Here is a 19,834-nt window from a genome sequence, read left to right on the forward strand (position 1 = left end):
AAGGGGAGCAACAACCTAGTAGAAGATTTTCCCAGCAGGCAGACCCTGAAAGAAGGCGAGTGGGCATTAGACGACATATTTCAACAAATTACGGAAAAATGGGGCATTCCAGTCATGGATTTGTTAGCAAATCAAACCAACAGGAAGGTGAGATGTTGCTCCCTCAAGATCAACCGGACATCCTGGACGCTCTGTCCTGCCCTTGGCCAGAGAGACTCCTATATGCGTTTCCCCCATTCACCCTCATTCCTAGAACCCCAATAAGGTGGCAGAGGAGAAAGCACAAGTAATTATGATAGCTCCTTACTGGCCCAGAAGGGCCTTGTTTCCTCTTCTTCTCAGCCTCTTGTCCAGAATATCTTGGACTCTTCCTGTGTCTCCAGGTCTCCTGCAACAAGGTCTGGTCTCTCCTCTAAGGTTGACTGCCTGGAAATTGAGCGGCTAAGTCTTAAGGGGAAGGGCCTCTCAGACGCTGTGATCTCCACCTTAAAGAAGAGTAGAAAGACGATAACCTAAAAAATCTACCTCAGAACTTTGAAGGCTTTCCTCCTGTTTGCTGGATGCGAAATACATGAAGAAGCCCATGAAAATATCCCTAAGATCTTGGATTTTCTACAAACAGGTCTGGAAAAGGGGCCTCAAGCCTTCAACCCTTAAAGTCCAGATCTCCACTTTGGGAGCCTTCTTGGATACCAAACTGTCGGAGCATCCCCTAATTAGGTGGTTCATTAAAGGAGCAATCAGAGTTTCCCCTTCCATTCGTTCTTCCGTCCCTCCCTGGGACTTTAAATTTAGTTCTTAAGGTTTTTATGGATCCTCCATTCGAGCTTATAGAGGAAATCTCTCTAAAACTCCTAACTTTGAAGACCACCTTCCTTCCTTGCCATTACTACGACCAGAAGGGTGGGTGAAATCCAAGCTTTCTTCTGCCATCCTCCTTATCTTCAAATTTTGGATGACCACATTGTGCTGAAGCATTGCCCGTCTTTTCTCCCGAAGGTGGTATCGAGATTCCATTGTAATCTAGAAATTGCCTTACCATCCTTTTGCCCCTCTCCATCTGATAAGGAGAGAAAATTACATAACTTGGATGTAAGGCGGTGTGTGCTGGCCTACCTGAGGATTTGTGAAGAGTTCAGGAATTCAGACCATCTTCTTCTCCAATTCCAGGGACCTAATAAAGGTTGGGCAGCCAGTAAAGCTACGATCGCCAGATGGATTAGAAACACTATTACCTTATGCTATGTCCAGAAGAATCAGGATCCGCCAAGAGGTCTCAAAACCCACTCTACAAGAGCCGTGTCAGCTTCCTGGGCTGAATCTGCCTCTATCTCTATTGAAAAGATCTACAGAGCAGCGGCTTGGGTGAGTTCAATGACTTTCTTTAAAGGGATATTCCCATCTTGGACAATGGGAGGAATTTCGCTAGGATATGCCCCCATTGTCTGATAGGTGCGGGTCCCACCGCTGGGACCCGCACCTATATGGAGAAAGGAGCGGAGAGCGCTGTGGCTGGAGGACCCCAGATTTCCCTGGGTCCATCCACCACCAAGCAACTAATCCCCGCTTCCCCCATAGAAGTGAATGGGAGCGTTCCACGCATGCGCGGCCCAAGCTCCCATTCATTTCTATGGGGCAGATGGCAATAGCTGAGCCAGTGCTCGGCTATTTTTGACGGCCCCATAGAAATGAATGGAGAGCGGCTGCGCATGCGCAGTGCGCTCTCCTTCACTTTCGGGGCTCCGTTCTCCATATAGGTGCGGGTCCCAGTGGTGGGACCCGCACCTATAAGACAATGGGGGCATATCCTGAGATGAGAAAACCCCTTTAAGCATTTTAGATTGGATGTTGTCCATAACCAGGACATCTCCTTCGGACGCAGAGTCCTTTCTGCAGTAGTCGTTCCCTAGTTTATTTCTTGTTAATCCTCCTGGCAGTTCCGTTGGGGAGGCGCCGGGAAAAGGGTTAATTACTCTTACCGGTAATTGGATTTTCCAATAGCCTCCCCAACGGCACTTGGGTATTTCCCACCCTTATGTTGTACTTTCTGAGGTTCAGTCGATTATGTGAAATTTTCAGTTTGAATTAATATATAATTTTTTGGGCATCTCCACTGTGTACTCTGTTATTTACTGATTTAGGTAACTTCAGCTTCCGTGTTGTTTCCTGTCCAGGGGGCGGGGACACCCTCCCATCAGTGCCGTTGGGGAGGCTATTACCGGTAAGAGTAATTAACCCTTTTTGGCCATATGAGACACCTAGCGATGTTTTTGCGACCTAGCCATGACATATATGGGGTAGGCCAGGATGATAGTGTTTTAGAGATTTCACTTAGTAAAGGAGGGAAGTTCATTTTGGATAATTGTGAAGGGTCCGAAGAAATCTTTATGCCTAAAAATTTAATATGGGGTTGTAACCAAAGGGGAATATGTCAGAGAGTAGGAAAAATTGGTGGCTACGGAGTGAGATATTTAATACTTGGGATTTGCTCATATTAACTTTTAAGTTGGAGATCTTGCAAAAATCTTGGAATAATTTTTCTATAATGGGGAGTGAATCCGACGGGTTGGACAACAGTAATACCAGGTCATCCGCATATGCTGCAGCCTTATGTTCTCTGCCCCCACAGCTAAGGCTACTTTCACACTGGCGTTTCTGGGTCGGCTTGTGAGATCCGTTTCAAGGCTCTCACAAGTGGCCCAAAACTGATCAGTTCAACCCCAATGCATTCTGAATGGATAAGGATCCGTTCAGAATGCATCAGTTTGGCTCCGTTCCGCCTCCATGCCGCTCTGGAGGCGGACACCAAAACGCTGCTTGCAGCATTTTGGTGTCCGCCTGGCGATGCAGAGCCAAACGGATCCGTCCTGACTTACAATGTAAGTCAATGGGGACGGATCCGTTTACACTGACACAATATTGGTGCAATTGTAAACGCATCCGTCCCCCATTGACTTTCAATGTAAGTCAGGACGGATCCGTTTGACTTACACTTAGACTTCGTTTTTTTTTTTTTGTTTTTTTTTACAGAGTAATGCAGACTGATCCGTTCTGAACCGATACCAGCGTTTACATTATAGGTGCGGATCCGTCTGTGCAAATACCAGACGGATCCGCACCTAAACGCAGGTGTGAAAGTAGCCTAAGCCCATAAATTCGGGAGTCTTGTCTGATTTTTTTTTTTTTGCAACAAAGTCTCCATCATCAGAACAAAAAGTAGGGGGGATAATGGGCAACCCTGTCGAGTACCGTTGGAGATACAGAACACAGGCGACGGAAAGTCATTCATCAGAACTCTAGCCGTCGGACCCTTATACATAGAAAATATTGCCTTAATAAACATCGGCGTTATACCGGTGGCAGACAGTGAGGATTGTAAATAGTCCCAATCAATTCTGTCAAATGCCTTTTCACCTCGTCAGTACTGAGCAGTATCGGCCAGTAATTATTACATAGGTCAGGATCTTTCCCGTCTTTGTGTGTTCTTGATATTTGTGCTGCTAAGGTTTGTTTATGAAAGGGGATTCCATTCAAAGCTTCATTGAACAGTTTACTCATGTATGGGATAAACCCCTTAGTGACCACCAATATGCCTTTTTACTGATTTAAACAAAGGCGGGGGGGGGGGGGTGGTTTAAGACAGATAGCTAGTGTTAATCAATGATTATATGTACCCAAAATGGTGCATTAAAAACTATAACTTGTCCTGCAAAAAAAAGGCCTCATAAAGGTATATTGATAAGAAAACATAGCTAGCTAGTTATAGCTCTTGGAATGCAATTTTGAAAAAAATGTGCGTGGTCACTAAGGGGTTAAACAGTCCTGAAATGTGTTAAAATAAAAGGAGGATAAACCATCTGGGCCAGGGCATTTATTATTGGGGGAATTCGCAATGGTGTCTTTATTTATCGATGTGTAATAGTTGAACAGAGACTTTGAGACTGTTCTGTCTTTATTTGAGGTAGGGTTAAGGAGGATAATAAGTGAGATATCAGTTCTTTTTTGGGTAGTGATGTACCTGCGTCTTGTGAGGATTGTAAATTGTGAAGTTGGGTGTAGACGTTGCTGAATTCTCGTGCTATTCCTGTTTTATATAGGGAATTGCCGGAGGAGTCTTTAAGGTTGGAGATGTATGATTTAGTTCTCCTGTTCTTAATCTAGGCTAGCATAAATCTAGTTGGTTTGTCTCTGTGGGCGTAATGCCTATATTTTGCATATAGATAAGCTTTAGCTGAGCGCAGATTAAGAGCGTTTTTCAGTTCCACCCGTAGAGCTGTTAAGTCTGCTAAGTGCTCCTTAAGTCTCTCATGTAGACACTCCAATTTTGAAATCTTTTGCTGTAGTTCCGCTATTCCTTTTGCCTTTTCTTTATTGGAATGAACGGAGAGGGATATGAATTCACCTCTAATATGTGATTTATGGGCTTCCCAAAGTGTCTGCATAGAGACCTTCTTATTGTCATTTATCTTAAACTCCTCCAAATATCTCTTTATCTTTTGAACATTTTGGTGTTTTTTTTTTTAGTAGTAAATCATGTAATCTCCAGCAACGGGAGCTTAGGGGAGAAGAAGTTATTGTATGCACCAATTCTATCGGAGAATGATCCGATAGAACTTGAGTCAGTATGGAGGAAGATTGGTAGGTAAGAATATGTAGTCGATTCTTTGGTAGAAGTTATGCGGGGCGGAGTAGTGGAGAAATCTTTGACTGAAGGATTAAAGGCTCTCCAGGAGTCAGACCTGTTTAAGTCTAGAAGTTATTGTTTAAGTTTCGCTAATACTCTATAGCTAGTCATTGTTTTTCCACCAAATGTATCAATTAATGGATTTATTTTAACGAGACGTTAAAGTCACCTCCCATGATAAGTAAACCTTCAGAAAAACATGACAGTTAAGGGTAGAAATGAGCCATGAAATTTGGCCTTTATTAGGAGCGTATATGTTCCCTATGGTCACTGTAAAATTACCTATCTTTCCCTTAATAAAGAGATAACGGCCATCTGGGTCAATACACTTATCTAATGAGGAGAAGGCTATATTTTTACTTATTCCGATACTGACTCCTTTCGAGGCTTTGCTATCTGAGCCAAAATGGACCCAAATGGAGAAATATTTTTTGTTCATCGTGGGGATGTGTGTGTCTTTAAAGTGTGTCTCTTGTAGCATGCAGATGTCCGCTTTGTGTTTCTTGAGAAAATAGACTACCTGACCTCGTTTGGACAAAGAGTTCAGTCCACGCACGTTGTAGGTTATTATAGTCTCGTCATTGAAGTATAAAAATAAGTGGATGATTATATATGTGACTTCTTCCATTGCCCAGGACCTATATTGAGAAAGGGGGCAGGTGTGAGCAAGATAAAGAGGGAAGGGAAGATGAGGGGTACAAAATATGACAAAAGATAAATTATTGCAAAGATAACTGATGAAATACGAATATGGAACGTCCATCGTAAAATAAAAGTAAACAAAAATAATATACCAATAGGGGCGGTCAGTTCGCCCTGAAGATATATGGATGAGAATGAAAGTTGTGGTCTCTGGTACCATAGTCGGAGAGACTCAACTATCTTAATGGTGTGGTGAGGTAGGCAAAGATAGAAGAAAAAGGGTTGAAATCAAAGGATAGCAAAGATGGAAGCTTAAAGTTGTTGCAAAAAGCAACAGCGTTTTATAATCAGAGAGTAGAGAAATAATGTACATTATGGGTGGAGTCGCGGGACCAAACAGATCCCTTCAGTCTCTCCCAGTAATGACTTAACTTAGGTGGGGGAAAAAAAGGCATGTACTAAGTACTGTAGGAGAACAGTGGAGATGAAGAAGAAAGCCATGTAGGTTGGGATAGTAATATCATATTAAAGTAGAGGAAAGGTTAGTACTGCGGGGAAAGATGTCACAAAGTTAGAGTTGAGTGAACTTCATTATTGTCTGGTATAAAAATTGTAGGAACATTTATACCTTGAATCTATAGTAGTGGGAGGGAGAGATGGATGGGGGGGTAGGGTTGATAGCGATATCAAGCTAATTAAAGGAGTATAAGGGGGGAGAAGGAGGAATGGGGGAGGGCGAGAGATAATTTACCACCAGAGCTGATGAAATAGATAATGCAATATAGTCCCAGCGAACACTGGAGCTTTTCAGGTGGTGTCGGCGATGAGGTTCTTGTGCTTCAGTTTTCCTGCTTTTTTTCTTGGATTTAGTGTTGCGCCTGTAGGAAACTTCTTCCCAAGGAGTAGGTGGCATTAAATGGGGTAGATTAGCTAGACCTGTCACTGTTGACCAGTCAGGATTCTGAAGGTCTGGAAGCTCTAGAGCAGCGTGGACTTCAGGGAGGTCAGATGATGAACGGACCAGGAATCTCTTCCTTTCAAAGGAGAATGGAAGTCCAAAGGGGAATTTTCAGCTGTATTGGATTCCTTTGGATCCGAGGGCTTCTGTTAGTGGTTTGAGAGCTCTCCTTTTTTGTAAGGTTTGTGGAGATGGATCTTGGAAGATTCAGATTTGCGCACTCATATTCAATATGCTCAGATAGCCTGGTATGTTGCAATATTTTTTCTTTCACTCTGTAGTTTATAAGACAGCAAATGACGTCACGTGGTGGTTCAGAGTCTTTGACTTTTCTCCGTAGTGCTCTGTGGACTCTCTCTATGACAATGTCTTCTGAGCAGGCGTCTTTCAGGATAGATTTAAAGATTATCAGTGTTTCATGTATGGCTGCAGGAGCTACACTTTCTCGGAGGCCTTTTATTCGTAGGTTATTTCTGCGGCCTCTGTTCTCTTGGTCTTCCAGAGCTTCGAAAGCGGCATTAAGAAAGTTTTGCCAAGTGGACATACTTTCAGTAATGTAGCTACATATAGCCGTTTGTGCATTTTCGAGTTGTTCCACTCGGGTGCCAATGCATTCCACTTCATGCTTTATATCTTGTAGGTCCCTTGAAAGAGAGTCTAGCACTTTGGCCAGTGTTTTTTCCAGGGATTTTTGTAGAAAGGAACGAGAAATTGGAAGAGAGTCCTGGTGTGATGGACTATCCGTCTCGCTGTGTGTGTCATCTCCAGTATCTACTTGAACCACAGATAAGGAGGCTTTGAACTGTGTGTTCACTACTTTAGTAGGTGAATTGGAGTTTTTCTTTTTTATATATTTATCCATTCAGGGGAACATTAGGTTTTTGGGAGACACTGGTAGCTTTAGGAGCTGCTTGGCTTATTTTCACTATGATAAGGTAAGTATTTTAGCAGAAATACTTGGGTCTCATTGCATTTACGGTAAAGGAATCACATCTGCAGTGGTGTAGCAGAGTAATTGTTGTAATTGTTGGTGGGTGCATGAACAAACACTTAAAAAAATTGGGGCAGATTCCCACTACAGAAGTAGTGCGTCACTTATTCTGGTGACTAACTGTAGATTAGATAATTAGACCTCTGTGTTGGTCCGGAAAGATTAGAGCGTGGCTCTTAGTACAGTAAGGGGTGGGCAGAAGAAACGGGGAGTAGCGGGGGAGGCGAGGGGGTTGTGGTCTGGTGCCTTTAGTAGGAAAATTGCCTTACAGACCTCTTAACTGTGTTATCCAGCCGAAAGATGAAAGCAAGTAAGGCACAGTCTGGCGAAAGCTCCGATAGCCCGCCGCTTCCTGTCAGGCGAGTCTCGGTTGCAGCCCTGTGTCGGACCTCGTCCCACCGGAATAGCAGAGAGGATGTTCTTCAGTCAAACTGAGTCTGTTGCTGGCTTACAACGTAAGGCTTGGAGGTTCACGGGTTGGTTAAAGGAGGGTCGGAGGCCGCGCCATGTGGGCAGGCCTCAGTCTAACAAAGTGTGAATCACCTCTAGATGGTAAAGACGGAGGGTCACAAAGAGTACGTTGGGAAGCCCAGTGAGATTGTGTGCGTTTCGGTTATCTCTGGGCTTAGTTAATCCACCGATGGCCAAGGATTTAACTTTAAGAGCTAGAGACCTCATTGAGACGCGTCTTGGTGGTTCAGCGGCCGGCCACGCTCCCCCCCCCCCCCCCTCCCCCACAAGAGCAGACTTCCTAAGTAGAGTAAGGCTGGATGCAGAAGAGTTGAGACTGGATCTCATTTCAAGGGTTCTTAAGAAGATCAAGAAAGAAAGGACATAGTTTATCTTAAAAGCTCCAGTGTACCTCAACAAGTCATGGTTTCCTTTGATAAAGAAATTATCTGTAGAGGGGCCATGCCAAGGATAAAGAATCTGTTATCTTAGGAGCCAATTTTCCATCCTCAAGTAGACCGCCTACGGTTAGCTTCCTGGATCCTGAAAGGCTGATTCTTAAAGCTAGGGATCTTTCAGATGATGTAACTAATGCTATGGCGGCAATCAGAAAAATGGTCACTTCTGGGATTTACTCAGAAAGAAAACCTCTCCTTTTAATACAATCAGGTTTGAATTTCTTTCAGGAGGACTTCCAAAAGGGACTGGACCTAGTTCTCTTAGGGAAAAAGTTTCCACCCTAAATACTGTGAAAATACAAAAAGATTGCTTTTCATCCATGCTTGATTTGAATTTCTGAAGGAGGAAAATAGATTGAGACCTAGACTGAGGTCCCTAACTCCACCGTGTTACTTTAATCTGGTCTTGTCTGACCTGTCCGGGGGTTCCATTTGAACCTTTGGAAAATATTCATGTGGACCCATGAATTTCATCGAGACAGCAAAAGATGCTGACGTGTGCTGTCCGTATCTGTATGTCAGAACATCCTACTGTCCACATTAGTCCTAAGACTTCTTACTCTAAAAACTGTTGGGGTAATTTATCAAACTGGTGTAGTGTAGAACTGGCTTAGTTTCCCATGGCAACCAATCAGAATCCACCTTTCATTTTTGACAGTTGCTTTGGAAAATGAAAGATGGAATCTGATTGGTTGCTATGGGCAACTAAGCCAGCTTGATAAATGACATGACCCTATGTGTTTCTAGTGGGCATTACCTTGGCCAAAAGAGAAGGTGAAATCCAGGCACCGAGGACTAAGGAAACATTTCTCAGGGACTTAGATGATAGGCTAGCCCTTAGATTTGATCATTCCTTTCTTCCAAAGGTGATGTCAGATTTTGACAGGGAGGATGAAACGGTCCTTCCCTGTTTTGTGAGAAACACAGATCTGAAGCTTTCACAATCTTGACATTAGACGTTGTGCTTTGAGTATTTAGAAGTTACCAAACCTTGGAAGAAATTTGATTTTTTTGTTTATCCAATTCCAGGATAATACAAAGCAAGGGATGAGGTTCCTCCAAGTAAAGACTCATTTGACTAGGGCTATGTCGGCTTCATGGGTGGAACATAGAGGAGCTACAGTACAATTGAGCAGATAGGTAAGGCGGCCACATGGTTTACTCCTAATACTTTCATCAGACACTACAAGATTTATGTTAATAGGTCTCAAGAAGCAGGCAAGTCCTACAGGCAGTGGTCCTGCTCTAAAGTTTTTATATCTGGTAAATCTCATTGTAAGTGCTGTTGTGGCAGATAAAGGGGAAAAACATTATTACTGTACTCTTACTAGTAGTTTTATTTTCTCGAATCCTCTATGGCACGGCATATTTCCCACCTATACATATATATAATTCCTTATTGGTGATAGATTTGGTTGTAAGTTTGCTGGTGTGTATGGTGGTGGTTCTGCTGACTCTCCTAGGCCAGTGATGGCGAACCTTTTACAGACTGAGTGCCCAAACTGCAGCCCAAAACACACTTCCTTTTTTTTTATTGCAAAGTGCAAACACTGCAATGTAACCTGAACAGTACAGTCCTGGCACAGTTTACATTTGGCCGGTTATGGACATGGTAACATTCACCACTCCAGGCATTCTCATTACATTATCAGAATTAGTTTTTAGTTACCGTTCTGGCTCAGCCGTGCTACATAGGGGGCAGTATTATAGTAGTTATATTTTTGTATATAGGAGCAGTATTATAGTAGTTATATTCTTCTACATAGGAGGCAGTATTATAGTAGTTATATTCTTGTACATAGGAGCAGTATTATAGTAGTTATATTCTTGTACATAGGAGTAGTATTATAGTAGTTATATTCTTGTACATAGGAGGCAGTATTATAGTAGTTATATTCTTGTACATAGGAGCAGTATTATAGTAGTTATATTCCTGTACATAGGAGTAGTATTATAGTAGTTATATTCTTGTACATAGGAGGCAGTATTATAGTAGTTATATTCTTGTACATAGGAGCAGTATTATAGTAGTTATATTCCTGTACATAGGAGGCAGTATTATAGTAGTTATATTCTTGTACATAGGAGCAGTATTATAATAGTTATATTCTTGTACATAGGAGGCAGTATTATAGTAGTTATATTCTTGTACATAGGAGCAGTATTATAGTAGTTATATTCTTCTACATAGGAGGCAGTATTATAGTAGTTATATTCTTCTACATAGGAGCAGTATTATAGTAGTTATATTATTGTACATAGGAGGCAGTATTATAGTAGTTATATTATTGTACATAGGAGGCAGTATTATAGTTGTTATATTCTTGTACATAGGAGCAGTATTATAGTAGTTATATTCTTGTACATAGGAGCAGTATTATAGTAGATATATTCTTGTACATAGGAGCAGTATTATAGTAGTTATATTCTTGTACATAGGAGGCAGTATTATAGTAGTTATATTCCTGTACATAGGAGGCAGTATTATAGTAGTTATATTCTTGTACATAGGAGGCAGTATTATAGTAGTTATATTCTTGTACATAGGAGGCAGTATTATAGTAGTTATATTCCTGTACATAGGAGGCAGTATTATAGTAGTTATATTCTTGTACATAGGAGGCAGTATTATAGTAGTTATATTCTTGTACATAGGAGCAGTATTATAGTAGTTATATTCTTGTACATAGGAGCAGTATTATAGTAGTTATATTCTTGTACATAGGAGGCAGTATTATAGTAGTTATATTCTTCTACATAGGAGCAGTACCAAAAATGGTCCGGGCAGCTCATAGAAACGTATTTTTTTTCTTAGCAAGGAGTGACAGCACAACAAGACGGTCCTTCCAGGAAATAGACAATACAAGTCATAACAACATGTACAATTTTTGTGAAATCCGTTCAGCCACTTTACCAAACTTAATACTATGAAACAAAGTAATCAAATGAAATGATACCTAGGTCACCTGGATCTCTGGTTGGCTTCCTTTTGGAGACTAATATGTTTAACTGATGCCTTTTTCTGAAGATCAGAAAAGCTAACCCAATGAGGATGACCAGTAGAGTCACAGAGACTGTTGGGTACAAATATCTGTTATGTCCATTTTCGTCCATGTCTATGAAAAGAGCACATCATTATATATATAGATGTCATACATGAGTGAAGTAAACGTATAGCATGAAGTACTAGTATGTTACATCCGCTGTAGTCTGACCAAGCATTTGGTGGCAATGTGGTGAAAAGGAATTATGTAAATGTTAACTCAAGCTGTCCTCGCTAATTTCAGTAGGACCATCTAATGTGTATAGGTGCCTACTGACTCCCTCTGTCAGATGTCTGGTTAATAATTATTGGCATTTCGATATATACCTGATCCTTTTGTTCCCAAGGAGAGAGGCCACTGCCATAGAAGCTGGGTGTGAATCTGTATGGGGGTCGGGGGAGAACTGTCGACCTAACGATTCTTCAGCTGACAACTAGCTGAAACGTATGGCCAGCTTTATTCTGCAACTTGAGACCCAAAGATATTTCGTTAGATTTTCTACTCACTGTATTTCCGATTCTGGACATAAACTGGTGTCTCTTGACTTGGTTTCCACACTCTGCCGTCTAATGTTCTCCCTGTACAGGAATAATTGCCAGAATCCTCCAGCTGAGCGGACAGAACTTCATATCTATCAGATGTGGTAAATCCCTGGACTTCAAGCCCATCTCTGTAGAACGCAAACTGTAGTTCTGTGCGCTGTCTGTAAGGGCTAAGCCTGGTGTCACACGTCAGGTTCATGTCATCACCTTCAGTAATATTGGATGGGGTCAGTCTGATCTCTGGACGGGAGAACAGCTCTGTGGATGAAGGTGGTAATGTACATTAATTATTAAAAGGAGCAAATAAAATGTGAAGTCTTGATGCAACAACGTGACATTCTTTCACTTTCAACATTGGCTTGACACGATTCCAGTTATAGAAGGTTTTCACCCAAAATGTAAAGGATGGTCGTGTCCAACTGTTCAGTGTTTCAGTACTTTTTGCACAATTTGCTGTTCTGTAACAAGGAGCTTAACGGCAGAATTCACAAGAGGTGTTTGATTCATGAATCACCCAATAAACTTCCTGGTTCAATTAGAATTGGTACTTAAACAGTCCTCGTCATCATCTTTGCCTTCATCCCACACTGATGACCGATTCATTGTGAACAATGCCCTGCGGAATCGGATGATGATTGTCACACAACTCCAGGCACACTTAAGGGAGGTAAGAGGCACCTAAGTGTCACATCAGACCATTCAAAACCATTTACCTCAGCATGGTCTGCGTGCTAGACGACCTACAAGGGTACCTGACTACACCACCAGGCAAAGACGTCATCGTCTTTCATGGGCCAAGGAGCATCTACGCTGGACCAGTGGGCCTCAGTGCTGTTCACTGATGAAAGTCGATTCACGCTGAGCAGAAATGATGGCCGCCAACAATGTGACGTCAAGGAGAGCGCTATGCATCAGCCACTTTTGTCACCAGACAAGCCTTTGGTGTTACAGTGTGGGCAGGTGTGAATGGTCTATGACAAGCCTATACTGTTATGGACTATTGATAGAACTATACTGTAGTTAAAATGGCGGCCAGGTACCCAACCAACGCCTATAACAAGAATCCTGCTCTTTGCTTTATCATGTGTCACAAGACGGTTTTCGTTCAGCTCAAGCAAGCAGTTTCAAAGAAAGAAGAAGTAACGGCTTCACCTACCAGCAAGGGGGTAGCGCGTGCCCTCTCCCTCTCGGCAGGCAGTAATAATGAGCGGAGCTCAGGTTACCGCCCTAACGGTGCTTGAAGTCTTCAATTTATCTACTCTTTATTATGTTACATCAATATCTCGAAACAATGAACGCGTTTCGGCTAATCCAGCCTTAGTCAACTCTGAGTTGAAGACTTCAAGCGCCAGCTGGGATTTCTTTGCATTACGCCTTGGGATTCTGTTCCTTTCCGTGCCGGCGTGCACCGGGATCGAGTGCTGACTACTTCTCCGTCTAACGGTGTCATGTGGCATCAGTGCAGTAGTACATTCCTTATACTATACATGTGAATGACAGCATTTACCTCTGATGGGAACAGACACAGAATCGGTGTAAGACACAGGTTTCCTGCTCAGTCTTCTCTCACATCTGTATCTTCCAGTCACATCTCCTTGTCTGAGGCTTATTGTTTCATCTCCTGAATCCTGTAGTAATTTGTAATCTTTATAGAATTTCGTCCATTCAGAATACTCAGGACGGCTGTGACATCTCAGATTTGTGTAATCTCCATCCTGTACAAAGAGAGGAGCCTGCAGGGTGACCGGGCCTGAAATACAAGCGGTTGTAAGAAGATAATCGCACAGGACCAGCTCTGGATATACTGTACACAGTGACGGCAGTCGCCCTGACACATGTTGGAAGAAAACATTCTGTCACTGTCCAGTATACTATGTTCCAATGTCTCACCCTTCTGAAGATCTCTGCTCGTGGGCAGCGAATATGAACATTGTAATTTACAATATTGTCCCAGAGTGAGAGCAGCAGAGTCCGCACACACACATGCCTCCACTCCATTCATCTCTATGGGACTGTCGGCTGCTTTGAACACACTCCATTCACTCTGGGGACTCCAGGACCATGTTCTTGTCATTGGTGGTAATGGTCAGCTGGACCTTTATTGGCAACTGCTAGCATTTAATTCATAACTTCTAGTTTTTTACATGGGGGATGGAAGTAGGAATGCACCCATCTTACTCTGGCTTCCACCGCATGTGTTGTTCAAGAGCCGAAGCCGAGGTCTTGCCTCTCTCCGGAGGGCCACAGATGGCCACGTAAACTCCCCCTAGACCGCAGGGAATAGCCTGTTAGGGCGTGTGCCATTACATGGACATTCTGCCAGATTTATATAAAAATTCCTCCTTTGCCGAGCCATGAGGCCTGAGCAAAGAGGTGAGTGCGCTCAAAACGTGTGAAAGAGACATCAGTCAGTGGGATCTCACTCCCAGGAAGTTCAGGCACTCCAGGGTCACCATTCAAACATCCTGGTTCATAACTCCAATCCAGAGGCCCAACCTCCATGTGTTACTCTGCCCCATCTCAGTGTTCCAGTCATACCACTGAGAAGAACAGATAATCCATGTTGTTTAAGACCAGGAAGCTACCTTAACTTGGGAGCACCAAAACCACCTCAGTGAGAACCACCTTAGTGATCACGGTATCTCCCCTGCCAAGTAAGTATTCTATGATCACTGCAGCCGCTCACTGGCCATGACATCACTGCAGAGCCAGAAACAAAACCAGTGGGGAGCACCGAAACAGCATCACTGGAGCGTCTTTTGTTATTTTATGGTCCATGCTGTTCTCTAATCGTAGGGGTCTCGGACAAGCCCTTTAAAAATAACCAACATATATATATATAGGTGAAAAAAAACACAAACAGATGGAAGACATGATCTATATATAAATAAGACAATGAAAATGTGCAGATTAATTAAATTTCATGACAATAATATGTCTTACTGAAAGTAATGTAAACTAGCAAAAGTTATATAAACTGAAATAAGTTCTTATGACCTGTGGCCTCGTGGCTTCATACGGTCACAGTTCCTGGCTCTCGTTCCTTATGATGGAGGCCACATTATCTCATAGATCTGCCTGGTTGTACCATTCTAACTTTTTCTTCTTTTTTTTTTTTTTTTGTCATTTGATCATCATAATTCAGTCCTGATGACTCCTTTAGAATATATTCTTTTATGGTGGCCTCCTCAAAATTAATCTGGTAGAAGCAGTCAGAGCATTATCTTGCACCCTCACTAAGAATTTGTAGAGCTCCTACCAGACACAAAATATACTCACTATATATCCTTTGGAGAACTCACCATCGCTGACGTCCAAACTGACCGCAGGACTGGGAACATATCTGGTTCCACACTGGTATCTCCCACTGTCATGTCTTTGTGCAGACTGGATTCTAAGAAAGTTCTGATCAATTTTCCCCAATAATCTCCCATCTTTATACCAGGAATATGTCCCATGGAGCTCTCCATTACAGTACATTGTTATAGACTCTCCTGTAAAGATCTTTCTCCAGTTTGGATAGAAGGTCACCACGAATGAGGCAGCAGCTCCTACAAAACATCACATTGTTCAGAGGAGATGATTAATGGAAAGTATAGAACCAGTAATTAATTTCATAGGGATAGAAATGTCTTTTTTTTTTTTTTGTATATTCTGCTGCCTTGTATATTCTGCTGCCCTTTACAGATGACATCTGACTGGGGTCAACGTTCGAGAGGGCAAACTTGGGAATTGCCTAGAACTCCCACATTTCTAAGAGGCACCGCTAGGGATCCAGACATTGGACCTCCAGCACAATACTGCCCTATATCTGCATATTATTGCTGTTACGTATTAGGGGACACAATTACGGCACTATTATCTATTAAAGGGGTTATCCCATCACTACTGTAAAAAAATGGATCCTGCAACATCAGTTGTCATAAGTTTGAGCCATTTCCGTCTGAGATCCGTTTTTTAGACGGGGCAAAAATTCCTGCGTAAGGTACTTTTTTTTCTGTCTAAAAAAAAAATGATTTCAGATGGAAATGGTTCAAACTGATGCTAGAGGATCAGTTTTTTTTTTGTTTTTTTTTCTCTCTTTGACGGATTAGAAGAACGGAAAGCTATAGTATTTTCTTTCCGTGTCCGTTCCGGTTTTTTTGGTGGACCATATGCGGAACCATTTACTTCAATGGGTTCGCAAAAAAAACCTGAAGTTGCTCCGTGTGCATTCAGTTTCCGTATGTCCGTATTTCCATTCCGCAAAAAAAAAGAACATGTCCTATTGTCCGCATTTCGGACAAAGATAGTACTGTTTTATGAAGGTCCAGCTGTTCCGTTCGGCAAAATATGGTATGCACACAGATGTCATCCATATTTTTTGCGGACTGCAAAATACATACGTTCGTGTGCCTGAGCCCTTACTCAGCTCAGCTTTACCTCGATCAGTGAGGACAGTCTCATCGCTGTGTGTAGTATAGTCTTTTACTTGTTTTTCACACTTGTATACAGCGGTCTCATCTCTGGGGTTTCTGACCAGGATTTCGGGGTCAGTGGTGGATGGATTTATCATTGTATTGTTCCTATAATACAATATTGGCCCCGCTGTGTTCCTGGAGCCGCTGTAACATCTCAGCGGGAGGTCATCTCCTTCATATATGTACGGCGGTGCCTGCAGGACGACGGGACCTAAAGTACAAAAATCAAAGCTGTACTGACATACCTACAGTCTGGAAATCGCATGTAAACTCACCGCCATATGACTGCAGCATTAGTTTCTATAAGTAACCCTACATATAGCGTCACATTGACTCACCCTTTGTAACATTGAGTGTAACGGCCTCGCTGATATTATCCTCACTGGTTCCGCACTGGTAACGCCCTCCATGTCTGAACTGGGCGGATTGAATGGTGAAATTCTTTCCTGTATCCGTCCATTTATTGTTCCTGTACCAGGTGTATGTGACGTCTCCCTGCTCGGTGGCGTCCACATCACAGGTCATTCTTACAGCGTCTCCAGGTAAGATCTTGTTCCAGGGTGGAATGAAGGTCACCACAGGTCTGACAGCAGCATCTAGAAACATAACAGGTAAGTGAGTGCACATTCATTATTTACACAGCATAAATGTACTTATGCCTATCTCTAATAGAAGGCCTGCTGCAGTGAGCTGGTTAAAGGTTTTTTTTTTTGGGGGGGGGGAGGGTTTGATTGGTTACCCATAGCAACTAAGATTTCATTTTTCAAGAACACTATAAAAAAATTACTGTATGTTTCAGACTATAAGACACCACTTTCCTCCCCCTATGACCCGAGGCTGATTGGGGGTCCATATTGAGGGTGCTTGGGGGTTCTGATCTGAGGCTGATGGAGCTTAGGAGGTCTGATCTGAGGCTGATGGAGCTTGGGAGGTCTGATCTGAGGCTGATGGAGCTTAGGAGGTCTGATCTGAGGCTGATGGAGCTTGGGAGGTCTGATCTGAGGCTGATGAAGCTTGGGAGGTCTGATCTAAGTCTGATGGAGCTTGAAAGGTCTGATCTAAGTCTGATGGAGCTTGGAAGGTCTGATCTAAGGCTGATGGAGCTTGGGAGGTCTCATCTGAGGCTGATGGAGCTTGGGAGATCTGATCTGAGGCTGATGGAGCTTGGGAGATCTGATCTGAGGCTGATGGAGCTTGGGAGATCTGATCTGAGGCTGATGGAGCTTGGGAGATCTGATCTGAGGCTGATGGAGCTTGGGAGATCTGATCTGAGGCTGATGGAGCTTGGGAGATCTGATCTGAGGCTGATGGAGCTTGGGAGATCTGAGGCTGATGGAGCTTGGGAGGTCTGATCTGAGGCTGATGGAGCTTGGGAGGTCTGACCTGAGGCTGATGGAGCTTGGGAGGTCTGATGAAGAATGGGGAGGTCTAATCAAGGTCCGATGTGAGGTCTGATGAAGAATTGGAGTCTGATTTGGGGGTCTGCTCTGAGGTGCGATAGAAAATATATTTTTTCTTATTTTCCTCCAAATCCTAGCTGCAGCTTATAGTACAGTGCGTCTGAAAAATATGGTAGGTATGTTGCTATGTTTCAAAGGTGTGAAAAAAAACTTTAGAAATAAATCCCTAAGTAAACAATAAAATTACATTGATGAATGAGTTATTTTTTTATTTTTTTTTGGGCTCCCAAGTGATCAGATGCCTCAATCATGATATAAAATCAATTTACAATTTTTTTTTTAAACATTGGTGTATTGGGTTCTGTATTAAAACAGATTGTAATGCAGTTTATAACCTACCTGTTGTTATTCTTGCAAACGTGACTGTAACAAAAAACAAAAAAAGTAATTAATGTACTTAAGTGATATGCAAGTCCTGGACATCCTCTTCTAAAGGACCATTTACATGTCCCAATGTAGCAAGCGACTGTTAGGAAGGAAGCATTCAATTCTGACAATCGCCTGTTAGTCAGTGGAGGAGAAGCTGCATTTAAATGCAGGGATCTCCTCCATCCTGCTCCCTCCAGAGTCCCTGTCATCAGTGCAGAAAGCTAAAGGACCTGTGACGACATCATGACAGGATTTGCACCATCTAGTAAAGGGAATGGTCGAGTTCCCAGGTTAGAAAGGTGCATCTGCATAGGCATAGTTCCTTCAACCTCCAACAGCATGGAGATGAACAGCAAGAGAAGCTCTCCATTAAGACTAGAATGGAGTGGTAAGGAGGTCCTCCCCTTTTCTTTCCCTTTGCCCCATTCACTTTGTTTTAATCAGAAGTAGTACCCCATGTCCCATTGATTCTCATACTTCAAGTGTGCCCGATTATACATTATAACCGAGTACCTCATATCTCACTCATATATAGTACTGCAGACAGCTACAACCACAATACCTCATGGACCTCACACAGTGACCATAATGTATATATCTGTACACACTGCATCTATTATACCTTGTACTCCTAACATCATTACACTTTTATTTATGGAAAATGTAAAAATGTTCCTGCTCCAGTGATATTATATCATGAAAGTCAGACATTTCAGTAGAAGGCAGCAATGGTGATTTCCTCATCTCAAACAATTTATTGAAACAAAAGCCAACCCCAGTGCTGGGTATACCCCCACAAAATGACAGTCTCCATAACTTGTCATGTGGCCTTGAGCATCAATTACAGCTTGTCAACGACGTCTCATGCTGTTCACAAGTCGGCTTATTGTCTGCTGAGGCATGGCATCCCACTCTTCATGAAGGACGGCCCTCAGGTCATTGAGGTTCTGGGGTACAGAGTTACGAGCCTCTACACTGCGACTCAGCTGATACCATAGGTTTTCAAGGGGATTCAGGTCTGGAGTAGGTGCAGGACACTCCATTCGGTCCCCCAGTTGTTCCCTAATAATGCGTCCTCGTTGAGCTGGCACATTGTCCTCCATGAAGATAAAAATTTGGCCTTTGTTCATGTAGAGGCACAATGACTGGATTAATGATGTTAGTCAAGTTGTATAGGCTTGTCATAGACCATTCATAAAGTGTAGGGCAGTTCTGTATTGACTAGACACACCTGCCCACACACTGTAACACTACTACCACCACAACAGTGGCTAAAGCATAGCCCTCTCCTTGATGTCTCCAAAATCGTTGGCGGCCATCATTTCTTCTCAGCGTGAATGGACTTTCATCAGTGAACAGCACTGAGGCCCACTGGTCCCTGGTTCATCGTAGATGCTCCCTGGCCCATGCAAGACGATGACTCCTGTGGTCAGGTGCCCTTGCAGGTACCCTAGCGCACACACCACGCTGATGTAAACGGTTTTGAATGGCCTGACATGACACTTGTATCTCACCTCCCTTAAATGTGCCTGGAGTTGTGTGGCATATATCATCCGGTTCCGCAGGGCATTGTTCACAATGAAGTGGTCATCAGTGCGGGATGTGGCCAAAGGATGTCCACTTATCTGACTTTCTGTGACTCTTTCAGTCTCTCTGTTGCAGCGTGTACAGATGTGAGGTATAGGCCCCAAGCCAGCCTTTAGTGTTCAATCTCAGTATAGCACTGACATTAAAATGCAATGCAATTGTATTTTAAAAGCAATCAGAATATTATCT

At 42.8% G+C, this 19,834-nt stretch overlaps 1 protein-coding gene across 1 annotated transcript in view; it reads right to left on the reverse strand.

Moving 5' to 3' along the window:
- LOC122921451 (Fc receptor-like protein 5) overlaps window positions 1–19,834 on the reverse strand; it is a 35,918-nt gene that overhangs the window by 14,470 nt on the left and 1,614 nt on the right. The window contains exons 2-8 of the mRNA XM_044271429.1: window positions 18,029–18,052; window positions 16,568–16,825; window positions 16,192–16,440; window positions 15,072–15,320; window positions 13,277–13,519; window positions 11,734–12,027; window positions 11,141–11,299 (exon numbers count right to left, since the gene is read on the reverse strand). Coding sequence (XP_044127364.1) covers window positions 11,141–11,299; window positions 11,734–12,027; window positions 13,277–13,519; window positions 15,072–15,320; window positions 16,192–16,440; window positions 16,568–16,825; window positions 18,029–18,052 — 1,476 coding nt within the window. The remainder of the gene's footprint in view (window positions 1–11,140; window positions 11,300–11,733; window positions 12,028–13,276; window positions 13,520–15,071; window positions 15,321–16,191; window positions 16,441–16,567; window positions 16,826–18,028; window positions 18,053–19,834) is intronic.

Source organism: Bufo gargarizans, chromosome 11 (genome assembly GCF_014858855.1).
Source record: "Bufo gargarizans isolate SCDJY-AF-19 chromosome 11, ASM1485885v1, whole genome shotgun sequence".
Classification (NCBI taxonomy): domain Eukaryota; kingdom Metazoa; phylum Chordata; class Amphibia; order Anura; family Bufonidae; genus Bufo; species Bufo gargarizans.